This window comes from Propithecus coquereli, unplaced genomic scaffold (assembly GCF_000956105.1).
Source record: "Propithecus coquereli isolate 6110/MARCELLA unplaced genomic scaffold, Pcoq_1.0 Scaffold95, whole genome shotgun sequence".
NCBI classification, from domain to species: domain Eukaryota; kingdom Metazoa; phylum Chordata; class Mammalia; order Primates; family Indriidae; genus Propithecus; species Propithecus coquereli.
In genome coordinates, this window is record NW_012155840.1 from 2361103 (window position 1) to 2376619 (window position 15517).

General features: G+C 39.0%; 1 protein-coding gene across 1 annotated transcript in view; it reads right to left on the reverse strand.

Annotated features, from left to right (window-relative positions):
- Positions 1 to 15517, reverse strand: part of FREM1 (FRAS1 related extracellular matrix 1) — a 117814-nt gene that overhangs the window by 35442 nt on the left and 66855 nt on the right. The window contains exons 22-24 of the mRNA XM_012665022.1: positions 13724 to 13919; positions 9107 to 9371; positions 987 to 1401 (exon numbers count right to left, since the gene is read on the reverse strand). Of these exons, the coding sequence (XP_012520476.1) occupies positions 987 to 1401; positions 9107 to 9371; positions 13724 to 13919 (876 nt within the window). The remainder of the gene's footprint in view (positions 1 to 986; positions 1402 to 9106; positions 9372 to 13723; positions 13920 to 15517) is intronic.

The window sequence follows — 15517 nt, forward strand, 5'->3', positions numbered from 1 at the left end:
CGAAGTATCCTGAAATACGAGACAAATTTATACCTACTCTGCTATTGGTGGAAGTGTGTAGAACAGGGGTGAACTACTTCCAAGGAAAGTAGATTCAAGGATTTGAGAGCCAGAATATATTTGATGTATTTTGACTCAAAAAAGAAAAACACATTATGCCCTCCAAGAATCACTGTAATACTGAAAAAATGTGGCAGCATAGTGTCATAGAAAGAACACAGAATTTGGGACCAGAAAGACTTGAGGTCTTTGTGTATATTTGATCAAATTATTTAATTTCTGAACCTCAGTTCCCTCGTCTATAAAACATAGGCAATAAAACTTACCTCATGGGATTTTTATGAAAATCAAATGAGATTTATATAAAGTGGATCTGATCCACAGTTAACACTAAAGAAATGGTGGCTGCTGCTATTATTATCCTCACCATTATTACATGTGCAATATTGATGCTGCCTTGTAAGTTTTCATATGTTTAAGTTGAAAGCCATTACAATACCCATAGATGACATGGGCCAATAAGCATCATCATAAGAGTATGATTAGTCACATTGTGTAACAGCAGTCACAAGACATTGAATATCATCTGTGTTTCAGGCAATATGCTACTGCTTTGACCACCTACTCGTAGTGGATTCTCACCACAATGCTGCAGGCATGTTTTCCAAAGAAGGGAAAGTAGATGCAAAGGAGTTAGAGAACTCTTTTGAGGTCACACAGTTAATAAATGACAAACAGAAATTCAAACCTAGGTCTGTCTGACTCCAAAGCCGTTTTTTCCCCCTCCTTTCTGTACTACAACCTACTCTTAGGGTTAGCCATTAGCCCGTACTCAGGGATCATGTCTGTTTTAGTCATCCAATATGCCCACCATGGTGTAGATACACAGTCCGTATTGGAATGAAAGAGGAAAGGAAATAGGAAATAGTTCTTAAAGTTGCTGTTGTCACATCTCTGGCAATGATCTGTGTGTTTGTCATACTTGCCTGAATGGTGAATGAAACGGGCTCCTCCCACACTCTCCCATTCACAACAAAGCCTTGGTTTGTCCTGTCAGTGGCCACGAAAGTGAAGCAGTCAATGTGGGAGTCCCCTCCTGAGTGCTGGTAGGCCACATTCCTGCTGTCCACATCCTGCTGAGTGAAATTGTGTTGAAGTAGCACTGTCCCCCGCAGGTAGAGCTGGCCGTGCTTTGGGAGCTCAGCCAAGAGGAAGGTGAGGCTCTCCACAGGCGTGTCAGGATCGCTCAGCTGCAGGAGGTCAGGGGAAAGCAGGCCCATGGCCCCTTCGGCCAGTCTCAACCCCTTGTTCCTGGTCACCACGGGCAAGGCTCTGTCCACAGTCTCCAGTGTGATCTCAAGCATCCCGTGCTTGGTCCGCAGTCCATTGCTGACGATGAATCTGGCAAAGAGAGGCAAGGCAGCCTTCAGCATGGATTCTTGTGTCACCATCTACTGGAATGAAATGATAACAATACACACCTTTACTAAAGGGTATGTCGTGTTGTGACTCAAATGAAAAAAATCAAGGGCAGATCTTTCAGGAGAATGCCTTTCTATCATTAACCAGTCACTGGGTAACACATAAACTGACCATTCTATGCCCACAAGCATTTTCCCAACAGCATTAATGGTAGGCCCATGTGATGGAGCTGGAAACTCTGCCAATGATATTTCTCAGCCTTGTCAGTGTTCAATGTAGTTCCTTGCGCCAAACAGGAATTGCCCATTCAATTAGACCCATTACACTATATATGAGTTTAAAGAGCATACTCCTTTTATTTATTTATAATTTTGCAATTGTATAGCCTTCCTAGGAATGCAATAAGCTAAACTTTTAAGACTGATAATTGGGAGGCCAATAAAATATTGAATAGGCTGAATTTGGCTAATTCATTCTATTCATGTTTTCATGGTAAATTTCTTAAGGGTGGACCGCATTTCTCAGCCATGTAATTTTACCTAACTCATCTCCCCTTTCTGGACCTCATTCTCACTCTTCTATAAAATGAAAGGATGGATCAGATGATCGTTAAGTATCATCCAACTCTAAAATGTTATGAGGCTCTAATCTCTTACAGTTTACACATGCTTCTACATTTGTTTCTTATAAAATATGTGGGAGTTACGCTAGACAGGGATTATTTCCTTGCTTCAAAGAATGTTCAGAAATTTCATGGAAGATCATAAGGAAGGTATAATAGTAGCTAGAGCTGGGACTAGAACCCAGGTCTTTTGATCCTACACCCTCTGCTCTTGCAGAGTTTTTAATAAATGTTGCTTTAGCAATCCACCACAAAAGAATTATGGCACCTAAGCACCATTGCAAAACTATACCCGTCCCCTCCTCCCCTCCTCCCCTCCCCACTGCCCGACATCCAATAGACATAATATGCTTTTGATTATATTGATCACTAAATTGCATTCTACCTGGTACAGCCAATCTCACAATAACACTAATTTAAATGATCTTTACAAAATTTCAATATATAATTTTTATTTTAAGAATAATTAAGAGTATCATGTAATGATGCAAAAAAGATGCAATATTAAAACTCCAAAAGGTTAGGAAATCACTATTATCAAGTAGGATTGACAAATTCACCATACACCAAAGAAATGTACTTAGAAGTAATTGTAGAGCTGTGCCATTCACTTCTCTCAATCCACCACAGTTGGTAGAAATATTCATGGAGGATACACTCATATTCCAGTGATGCAAAAATTGCTAAAAGTAATGTTTTTGTGAAATAAAAACTATATAAAAATTTCCTTTGGAGGGCATGCTTTTTTCATTAGGGAAGGTATGAGGATATTTATTTTATTAATCTGGCAAATTTGACTAACAACTTTTTTATTCTTTGTGAAATGTGTCTTGTTCTTCAAGGTTTCTTCAAGATTTGAGAGTTGATGCTTTACTTTGACCATGGAGGAACCTGAACCAGGTTGTGGGGGTGCAAGGATCAAGCCCTGTCTGCGCAAAGGACTCGGGGAGAGGAACAGCTGGACACGAAGGGAGATGAGTTTAGCTGACGACAGATCTTGCTTTGAAAGCTAGGATCAAGTTTTTGAGCTTTCTAATTATCTAATCAATCAGACTACCTACAGGGAAAATTCGATGTGATGCAAAGACAAGGAATTTATGTCCAAAAAATTAAAATTGCTAAGTGAAATATAACAAATAAAGGAAATTTTGACATTGGATACACCTGGACTTGTAACAAATGGAACCTACTCTTTTTTCACAGCATCTTTTTTACAGTTTGAATCAGGGTATTAAATTATCTTTAGAATTTTAGATGGAGCAAAATCACAGTTTCCTTAAAACAAACCGGTCAGTTTTCCTTTTGTAATTCTAAACCTTTGATCAATTATATTCTAAGCAAATTGGGCAATTTCATTGCTGAATCATGAAGTGTTTGCAAAATTAGTTATTTATAAAAAAGAAAAACAGAATTGCACCTAGAAAAGTGTCTGTGTGTTCTTCAAACTTTTTAATTTAGCCACCTTCACAGTCAAAGTTCAAGTGATATGCATTTTTAGGCATAAAAATTAGGCTCTATGTCTCAGGCAAAGCCTTTCATGGAATTACGTCCTTATTCTGTTGTTTTCCTGTTACTTTTTTATATTCCCTCCTAGATTCTATCATCTGATTCAAGGTAAAATAAAAAGAAGGCCAGGCGTTCACCAGTGCCTCCAAGTTCTCCCTTTTCCACTTTACCCCTCCAGAAATATGTTTCCCACCTCTCATTCTACCCTGTTTTACAAATAAAGTAGTTCTCTATTCCCTACCAGGTCCCCGTATCAAATGGGGAGAGTTTTAAATCAGCCGTTGATAGTCTAGTACAAATGAAAGCCAAAGGTCACGTATTATTAGTATTATCAGTAACTGTGGGGTTAGACTTTGTGCCCCATTAAAAGTCTGTCAAACATCAGTGAAGAAGGAAGAAGAACGAAGGGGCAAGGGGGAGAGAGATGGGATCAGGAGCGACAGGGTTGAAAGTGAGCTCCCGGGAGCTCCAGCAGCTCCGTCAGAGCGGCCATCATTAAAGATTCTGACTTTCTTCTCTGGAGACTGAATTCCAAAATTGCCTGATAGGGTCCTCAAAGTTCAGTCTCAGGATGGCCACATTTACTCTATGCGTGCGTGACCTCTGTGAGGACACTGAGGTTGTCTCATGATCCAGGCTGTCCACCTCAAACTCCTCCCTGCCTGATGACTGGGATCCAACCACATTGGAAATAGGCAGTCTGCCATCAGACAGATGGGCATGGGGGCAAGCAGACCAGAGACCACAGAGGAGCAAGAAATATGTTTACTGAGGCCACTGTTCCCAGCTGGGACACCGAGGCAGCTGTCTGCACTGACCTAAAGCTAATAAGCCAGGAGTGAAAAAAGATGCAATTTCTAAACATGACTGGATCAAATACGTCATTCCACTTTCACAAGTAACAATGTAAACCACTCACAGGCAAATAAAAAAAAAACATTGCCAGAGAGAGAGACAGAGTGAATGGTTATGGTTGGGTTCCCAGTCAAAATAAAGCCAGCAAGGCAAGTGAAGCAAGGTCACTGCTGCTCATGTCTGCAGAAGTTGACCAGATGATCTTCCAAATGCTCCCCCTCCCTCAAAAAGCCTCCAAATATGTCATAAAGATTTGAAACAACAGTGCCTTCGCTACGTTGGTATCCACTCTGAGGTGAAGAAGCTGGTGGTATCGAGGTAGCAGCTCCTTCCGTGGGTCTATTTTGTTTAATTTCTCTTATTACAACCTCCTGAGAAGGGATGCAGCCAAGATGACCACCATTCTCATGAAATTTGGGGAATGAGTCTCAGATTTGTCAGGGGTGCCTGACTGGTCTGATTTCACCATTATCACGGTGCTTTCAAGCTTTCTGCATTTCCTGGCAATAGAGTTGGCTGAAGAATCTGCCATCTGTCATGGCATTTAAAAGATAAAAATGGAATCATAAATAGCGCCAGCTCCTCAGAAAAAAAAAAAAAGTCCAGCCGGCATGTCAAAATGGAGGACATTAGCATGTTCTTTTAGTGCCCGGCTGCCAGCAGCTGAAGTCAGCTTGCTAATCACTTGGTGTCATCTGTCCTAGAACATGCTGCCAAATCTTTCTTCCAGGCCAGCAGCACCAAACAATGCAGGAGAAATTTATGATTCACAAAATATTTTTGCAGAAGGTAAAATCTGACTATTAAACCCCCTGTTTAATTAATGCTGCCGTATCTTACATTAAAAAGGGAGAGGGGGAAAAAATCCTCTGCCACAGAATTTATCTCTTCTACCCAGCCAAATTCCTTGCCAAATTTAACAGCAAGCAACATAAATTTAGGTGATTAGATTGGTTGCATATATTTAATTTTTAAAAAGCACCATGATCACACTTTCATTAAAACAGGCTTTCAGCTTTGGTGTAGCTCCACTTGACAAACAACACAGCAGTCCACGATTGGGTTAGAGAAATGACAAGATTAAAATGCAGGTCTTGGGCAGATGCTAGGCTCTTCCATTATAAATATGCAAAACTGCTGGCCAAATATCAGAATGACACATTGAGGAGGTTCCTTTGCACAAATGCATTTTCTCTGCAATTTTTTGGTAAAACAAGGTATAATGGAAAGAATTCTCCACTGGAAATGAGCTCTCAGCCCCAGATTCAGTGACGATTCAGTTATGTCGATTTAGGTGACTTCTTTTGCCTCTTGGAACCTTGGTTTTCTCACGCATAAAATGGGAACAACCACATCTCTCTCAAGGTGGTGGTTTAAGGCTTAAGGCTTAACATACAAAAAAGAGTCTGGTACACTGCCTGATGCATTGCAGATGTTCAAGCAATACTAGCTTTCCTACGTGTAAATGAAGAGATTGGGCCAAATCAATGCTTTTCAACCTTTGTTGTTCGTTTTCTCCCTATGGCCCTGTTTCCTAATCTTAAGTCATTCAAACACCACCGTCATCATTTTTGCCATGTGCCTGTACTACTTGTACTCATTACTTACTATTTTGCTTTATATCAATTCACTTTTTTACTTAAATGTACTTAAAAGGAGACTTTTTAACTACTAGAATTGAAAGTTTTAAATACTAAAAACTTAATTACCATGAATACTACAAAAATAAATATAAGAAAGTAGGGTTTTTAATTCTAGCTAGATATTGTTGCCCAATGGCTTGCCACCTGAGGCCTGTACTCTCTTTGTTTAAAAGAGAACACAGTAAATAGGAAGAGCTGTTAAAGACATATTAGCACCACCTGCTAAGGTACCGAAGCCTTTTTGCTAAAAGAAAACCTTGCCCAGAAGCCCAGTGTGCAAAAAAAACTAGAAAACAAAGTGTCAAAAAAAAAAAAAAAACCCAAAACAGAACAAAGATCAATACATTTGTCTCAAGTCCCCAGAACCCCACCAATTTAGCTCTTCATTTTCTGTCTCCGGGAGGCCCCAGGAGGGCTTCCACAAGTTCTCAAGGCTCCTCAGAACACACTTAGAACAATGGACTGGACCAGATCCGTGAGTGCTAGTCCTGACTGCATCAAGAATTGCCTGGAAAGCTTCTTAAAGTACAGATCTGGGCCCGAGACTGGACTTACCAAAGTTGCCTCTCTCGGGTGAGGCGCAAGAATTAGTATTTTGTAATTCTCCCAGGTAATTCTCTGAGGATCTAGAAATGTAGAAATTCCTGGGATGAGTGATTTCCAAAATGCCATCTTATATGACTTTCTCTGGATGCAAATGAGGAAATTTTTACAGTATCACCAATCCTGACACAGGGAGATTTTGTTTTTTAGTCTCAGCATCTGATTAGTACCTAACCTTCATTTCTCAATATCTTTACACATTCATTCTTTGGCTTCTCCAGCAAGGTCACTGGTTTCTCCAATACAGTCATTAATGTCTTCAGCAGACTGTCCTGTGGGCATTGACTGAGGGAAGCAGGAAGGTAGAGCAGCAAGAAGTTCCAGAAACAAGTGTAAAATTAAAAGCCCTGGATCAGATACACGTGTACTAAGCCAAGAAGCACCCAGCCTTCATTAGCAAACAGAAAAAGAAGAATAACCGTTGCTCTTCTCTGAAACTTCTTTCCTCCTTCACGATCATGCTTGGTGTTAATAAAGATCAGCAGTAAGAAGGGGCCGAGGAAAGAATGTAATAAATAATGATAACAGTAATAGTAATACTGATTTAGCAGCTAATACCGATTTAGTTCTTCCTACGTGCCAGATATCATTTTAAGTACTTTACATGCCTAAGCTCATTTAAACCTCCCAACAACCCTGGGAGGCAGGTGCTGTGAGCATCATTTCATTTCACTGAAGAAGAAACAAGCCCAGGAGCTTGTATAACTTGATGAAGGCCACAGACTTGTGAGTAATTTCCTTAACAGCGACACCATACTACTTCTCCAACAACAGAACCAGCTCAGAAAGGAATCCCTACTCTTAATGTTTTAATTAATGCCTAGCAACACTCAAGCACTGAATTGGTAAAGATATTGGTAAAGATACTGATCAATTAAATGGTTATCTGCTTGTTGAGGGACATTTATCAAGACACAAAAGATGGTTTCAGTTCAGCTTTCCTGGATTTTTTGTTTAAGAGTTGGACTATTCAAATCAGCTCTCAGAAATTATTTAAAATGCTAAAAAAGCAAACAAAGTAATCTTTGCTGACCTTTAAACAGTGTTTATCATAGCAGACATACTGGGTTTAGATAGGCAAAATGTATGAGAGAGGAGAGCGGTAGGTATTTGAATATGGGTGTATTGGTGATACTGGATAGTTTGTGGGAACCCATTGAATAATATAGGAGTATGCTCCATTTATGTTATGTTATAGCACTCTTTAGAAGGTTGTATTGTGACATGGTGAAAATTGTATCCCAGGGGCCAGAAGCCTGAGTGTATGGCAGACAAATCAATGTTCTCAGGGTCTTCTTAATCAGTAAAACTCAAAATTGGACCATATACCACGGTTCCCTCAAAGTCTGGTCTGACATTTCCTCTTCCTCTCCCTGGCCTAGGATCTGTATTTCTATTAAGGGCCTTAAGTTTGGCCAGCTTTGAGAACTGCTAGATTATAGATCTTCTAGAGTTGCTCTTGCTTTATGTGACTTGAAACAAATTTCCACATTTTAAATGAATGTAGACTTTCATTAATGTTGTATCTTTGCCTTTTCACCAGACTGTTATTCATTCCAGTGATTTATTTGATACAGAATCCTTGACCAGGTGCACAGCCCCCAATCACACCATCATTTCTGTGGGGACATATGATCCACTTTATGACAACATGATTTATGATACAGTTACTGGAACACATTGTGTCAAAAGGCAGTGTCAGCTTATGCCCAATGTTTACTAATAAATGCCTTTTCCTCAGATAGGCAAACATACTCCAAAGAGGGAAATGACTTTTCTACGTCTATCCTTAGCTGGGACCCTCAGCTCTTCACATTTCTCCTCATGAAAGGGCTTGTATTTAGGTCTGCTTGCTGCATTCATTTCTCAATGACAGGCCCCAATGTCTTGCTTTGCTCCTGTCATTTAAATTGAGCACCTTCTAGGCAGTAGAAGAAAGCACAGCTATACCAGAGCTGGAAAAGGATTCATTTTTCTCCCCTTTTTTTAAAAAATAAATTTTATTATATATACTTAAGCTATACAACATGATGTTATGAGATATATGTATATTTTATAAAATGATTACTATAGTACAATACATTAACATATCTCCTTTTCACTTTCTTTTTCTTTTTCTTTTTCTTTTTTTGAGATAGGGTCTCACTGTGTTGGCCAGGCTAGGGTGCAGTGGCATCATCATAACTCACTGCAACCTCAAACTCCTGGGCTCAAGCAATACGACTCCCTCAGTCTCCCAAGTAGCTGGGACTAAATGCCTGGCTAGTTTTTCTATTTTTTGCAGAGATGGGATCTCGCTCTTGCTCAGCCTGGTCTCCTGGCCTTAAGCGATTGATCCTCCCACTTCGGCCTCCCAAAGTGCTAGGATTACAGATGTGAGCCACCATTCCTGGCCTTTTCTCTTTCTAAGTATTAATCCAAGGAAGGGGGTCAGAAAAGTTTCCATGGGGCTCACCTGAACGTGTCACTCGGGACAGCGGCCTTGCCCTTATGTATGTAGCAAACCATCTGCCCTGCTACGTCCATTTGGCTGAAGCTTGTAATGGGGACTCCAGGGTAGCGAACATATTCCAACTGGCCATGTCGCGGCGGGGAGGTGATAACATAGAGCAGCTCCTCAGGCTTGTCTGTTCCATCCACAGCCAGGAGAATGGTGGTTGTCAAGAAACCTCTGTCACCTTTAGACACCACCAGTGGTTTTGTAAGGATGACGATATCACCTGTGTGGCAGAAGAGGTTGTAGTCAAGAATCACATTTAAAAATATATAATGTCCCCAGCAAAGGTAGAAGACAAAGGTCAAACTGCAAAAATGAAAACTAACATGACATAGAAACGTTTATACAACTATTATTAATAAAAGAATTAGGCGAAAGACATAAACAGATACTTCACAGAAGAGGATACACATGTACCCAACAAAGATATAAAAAGTGCTCAATCTCATTAACGATTGTGGAAATACAAACAAGATCACAGTAAGTTGCCATCTCGTAAGTCTTTGATTGGCAAAGATGTAGAAGTCTGACTGTACTAAGTGTTGAAGAGGATGTAGAACAAGAAAATCTTGCATACAGTTCTAGAGAAGAATATAAATTGGTACACAATTTGGCATTAATTTGTAAAGCATTGGATATTCACATACACCTTGGGATTCCACCCTAGCTATGTACTTGAAAGAAACACTTGCACTTGTACTCCAGGAGACACGTATCAAAGTGGTCCTTGCAATCGGTGGTCCATTGTAATTGAAAACACTGGAGACAACCCAAAATACCTTTTCAGTAGGTGAATGTATATACAAACTGTGGTCTATTCATACAATGGATTTCATACAGTAGCAAAACAGATGAACTACAGCTTCATGCAACAACACAAATGTGATTTATCAACATTTATTAGTTATGTGAGCAAGGTGAGAAAACTATAAACAAAAGTAAGAAAATAATACAAAATTCAAGATGGTGGTTTTCTCTGGAGGGTGAGCAGAGAATGTAGGAAGGTATCTACTATTGTTAATATTCCAACCCTTGAATTTTGTGGTGGTTGCACAACTGTTCTTCATATATTTTAGAAAGAAATACGTTTATACAAGCATGTTTATAGCAGGATTATTCACAATAGCCAAGAGATGGAAGCAACCCAAGTGCTCCTTCTTGGAGCACTTGAAGAATGGATAAACAAAATGTACTATACACATGCAATGGAATATTATTCAGCCTTAAAAAGGGAGGGAATTCTGGCACATGCTACGATGTGGATGAACCTTGAGGGCATTATGCTAAGTGAAATAAGCCAGTCATGAAAAGATATATACTGTAGGATTCCACTTGTATGAAGTACCTAGAGTAGTCCAACTCATAGAAACAGAACACAGAATGGTGTTTGCCAGGAGCTAGGGCAACGGGGAATCGGGAGCAGTTATCTAAGGGGCATAGAGTTTTAGTTTTGCAAGATGAAAAAGTTTTGGGGATTGGATGTACAAAAATATGAATACATTTAACACTACTGAACTGTACACTTAAAAATGGTTAATATGGTACATTTTGTGTTATGCATATTTTACCACAGTTTTTAAAAATGTGTGAGTGAGTATATGAATGAGCAAGAGAGAATTGGGTCACACCTGAGCCGATGATGCAGTTTTACAAACTAGAGACTATAATTCAATTTCATTCACCCGAGGTCCATTGAAAAATGTTAATATCTACAACGTGGACCTTCAACTTTGTGTCAGGCACAGATCTAAGGGCGCTTGCATATTCACAGCAATCCTGTAAAGTATAACTATTGTCATATTCCCCAGATTATAAATGAGGAAGCTAAGGTGTAGAAATGCTAACTAACCTGCTAATGGTCACACAGTTAATAAATTGTGGGGCAAGAATTTGTACTCAAGTCATCTTAACTCAAGAGCACAAGCTCTTAAATACTGTGTTATTTTGCTTCCTCTCTTTAAGGGAGTTCTTATGAATCAATACTAAGAGTGAACATCCAAAAAGGAAAATATGTGAAGTAAATGTCAAGCCATTTCTGAATTAAAAAATTACAAATGGCCAATAAAATTTTGAAAAGATATTCAGTCTCATAAGGAAACAAGAAATGAAAACAAAACATGAAGGTGGTATAATTTTAACCAGTGGTTCTTAATGAAGGGCAATTTTGCCACCACCCCCACCCCCGCCCCGGGGACATTTGGCAATGTCTGGACATATGATTGGTTGTCATAACTGGGGGTTGCTATTAATACTTGCATCTAGAGGGTAGAGGCCTGGGATGCTGCTAAACATTCTGCAATGCATAAGGAAGTCCCTTACAACAAGGAATTATCCATCCCCAAACGTCAACAGTGCCAAGATTGGGAAACCCTGTTTTAAATGACTGAATTGGTTTTTTTGCTTTACCATGTATTTATTTCAAAATGTTATGTGACTTGATAGTATCTACATAGAGTCAAAGACCATCTTAAATTTAAGCACAGATGGCACAGATGCTACAGGGTGAATTATTAATACACCAAACAAGTAAGAAGAATGAACAAGGCCAGAGAAACAAAAAAGCACCCACGAGAGGTTCCACAGGGAGCAGAAAATGGGACTGAGGGGAGGATGAGCAACTGCCTCATGCCACAATGCAATTTTCAGCACTGTGAGGGCGGAGTATGGGTTAGGATCAACTTTAGACCATGTCCTCCTAAACTTCTCTGAAAGATCTCCACATTGTTTTTGCAACTGTGCAAATCAGAAGACACAACAGAACCAGAAGGGTTGATGTTATTTATAATAGTTCCCAAATGGAAATAATCCAAATGCTCAATATTAAGGTATGATTAAATGTAACTATTCATTATAGCTTTATTTAGAGATAATTATGGTTACAAAGTTATGCAGCAACCTAAGAAAACTCATGCTAATTAAAAAAAAAAAATTCAAACCAGGATACAGTGATAAAACATCACTATGTGAAAAAAACAAAGAGGAAAATTTCTGAACTTTTGAAAAGGTTAATAGGTTAATGTATCTACATGAAATAGTTTTTCATAAATCCTTTTAGAACATGATCACATGTCAATTGCGGTGGAGTCTGGTAAGGCACTGGCCGGCCTTATTTCTCTTTTCCTGGAGGCACAGTTCAAACTTCCAAGCGCAGCCTCCCTTAATGTGGCACGTGACCGTGACCCGGCCATTCACCTCTCACGTACCAGAGAGGTCCACCACCTTTGAGCCTTGTCCATAAAATCCTCTAATTTTCCTCTACATCTCAAGTCCTGAGTGACTCCAAGGCCTTCAGGGATGGGGACTGTCTAGACAACAAGAGTCCCCAGATGACTGTGGAACAGAGCTCTTCTCCAGCACTGTGAAACCATGTGCTAAGCCAATGAGAAGACAGCCTACCTTAAAACAGTTGTCTGTCCTAACATATTAATTCTATCACATTTTGCCTGGAAATAGACTTATGATGGACATATTTTTTGCAGAGAGAAATAAATGTGTCATGTAACATCTATCTTATCTGAAAGTTACTTATTAGACATCTTCAAGGAATACAGCTTACAGCCAGGAAATAAGCAAATAAAATATATTATTATACAGCCCAAAATAAGCATCTCAAGATAAATCAACCTGACTGAAATTTTTAAAAAATTTTAGGACAACTGTAATTCTGCCACACATGAAGTCAGATTTTTTTAAATTGAATTTAAGCATCCAATTTAACTCTGAGCTTCCTGGCAGCCAAGGCAAAAAAAGAAAAAAGAAAGAAGCATTCAGTCAATTAAGCATGTACTGAGGATCTAAGACTATGGTTGGTTCTGGAACTATCTAGATGCTAGGACTATACAGATGAATGAGCTATGATCCCTACCCTCCTCACATAAGCTATCAGCAAAATTATGGGCTAGTGATAGCTGAGCATCAAGGGCTTAAAGTCTCCCTTGATGAGCCTTGTTTTTAAAACTCTCCTCTGTCCACTATTTATAAGTTGATGAATTGTGTTCTACAAATGATTCTGTTTGATTAATCCAAGAGAAGCTTACTATCTTACAGGGTTTTCCTTTGCCCCCAAGGAGTGTACATTAGCACCTTCGAAGTGAAAAGAGCAGCAACTTACAGCTTTTTCAATGAAAAAGTTCCTTTTTATTATTTTTTAAATTTTAAAATGTATTTTTTATCATGATACTAGAAATATTTGTTCTTTGAAACTCCATTCTTAAGTGATAGATCACTTCCTGAAGAGAGTTATTACATCATTTTGGTAAGATCTTACATAAAGCAAAAATCCCTAACAGTTTAAGTAGCCTGTGCAGCCACATTGTAAGCAGGGCTGAATTTCCAACAGGCTTTTTGAAATACTGAAAATAACAAATGGATTGGCTACTCTCGTGAACCTCATAGATCCCAGGCAAAGCAGGTGAGGAGCCCAAGGATCTAAATATAAATGACAGAATTTCAGGGATGAAGGATGGAAGGAAGAAAAAAAAGGAGGGAGGGAAAAAGAAACACATGCGTACTTATACCAGCTCACTTCTGGTTATAAAAATCAATCCCAATAAACTTTGGTAGACATATCTTTACCTTTTCCCATGTCCTTGATGGTGATATGACAGTCAAAAGCAGGTGACCTGTTGTCGCCATCCCAAAGGTAGAAGGTGAAGCTATCTCGATTCTGGGAAGCCATTGCTCCGGTGTGTGTGTATCTCAGCAAGTTCAGATCCACTTCTTCCTGAGTGCATTTCATGCCAGGGTGGAGAGGGACCCAGTCCCTCCCTATCTGAAAGGTGCCAGAATTAGTCAGCTGCCCATGGCTTTTTTCCCCCAAGCCATGTTAGTGAACACTTTCCATATCCCCTGAAAACCTCCAATAGAAATGATATTTCAGGGAAATCCCAGACATATTTTGTCATTTTACATTTTTTTCAAAGAAATATATTAAAATAATTCAAGACCTTGGGAAAAAACTAGCTTCAACCAAAGGGTTTTTGACAAAGTCATGGGGCAATACAACAGCATTGCTACTTCCAAGGTATTTATCATAAGCAATCATAGCTGATTAAATACTCCAATTAATGAGAGCAGGTGGGTAATCGAGCTGCTGGAATGGGTTTTTTAGAAATTAAATGTGTTTGCTTTAGAGTTTCCTTTTTTTTCAGTTCACATCATTGGACAACTAATCAAATCTATTTTTTTTTTTTTCAAAATGATTTGTTACTGGTCTTATCTGAAATAGATAAAACAGAAATAGAATGGAGACATTTATTCTCCAGTACATTTTCTGGCCTTACTAAAGCCCAAAGAAAATGATCAGAATCACTATCACTCTCTTGCTTATATCATTTCTATCCTAAGTCTGCAAAACATATAAACTGTAAATATCATATATTATTTTTATCAGAATCTTCTAAAAGTAAGCCAACATTACAAAACTTGGTTCAGAAATTGTGGCATTTTAAATTTAAAAAGGTTCTTATGCTGAGGGAGTTGGCTGACAACTGAGAGTATTAGAAAATGTAATAATAAATCTGCATCATATTAATAATCCTATTAATATTCTCTTAAGGTACACAGCTTTCCCTAGGAATAGCTCAAAAAATGTCATTTGACATAATTCAAGAAAAATGTCATCTTAAAATTTATCATATGATATTATTCTGCTCTTTTTCTGTCTGGAGTAAGAGACTAAAACAGAAATTTAAATCATTTTCTTTTTATTTCTCTTGATACGTTATTCCAGAGACTCCCAGTTCCAGGCAAAAGAGCTGCTTGTTCTCGTCTCTGCCCCTTGTGTTACCACCTCCCTTTATGTCATTCTACTTGATGAAATTTCTTTCCCTTTAATATTTTTGCCTATCTGATGTTTGTAGACTTGTGTTCCACCCCCGTGCTTACTGGATGAACGTGAATTATATCATAATAATTAAGCTCAGTGTTGGTTTTCATCATGAGATCTATTTGCAAATTCAATTTTTAAAACAGATCCTCTTTCAGGTTTCAAACTGGACAGTCAGCAATTCTATTTAACCTTTTCCCTTTGTAATCTTGTCTGAAAAAGTATTAGTAAATACAGAAGAAATCTTTTGCGCTGTCTCATCTCCATCTAATTCCTCGCTTGCACCTCCAAACGTGAGTTTGACTTGATGGAATCATTGGAAGACCCAAAAAGAGGAAGAAAAGACAATTCAGACTCAAGGTGAGGAAAACTAAGAAAAGTCAACAAGAAAATAACAGCCCTGAGAGAGTCCAGGAGGCCAGGAGTCCCGGTCGCCTGGTCTCAGAAAGACGCGGGGTGCCGCGAGGGAGCCGGGAGGGAACTGCGTGGAGCCATGCTGGGAACCTGGACCCATCTGGATTTGCACATATCCAAAACAGTCC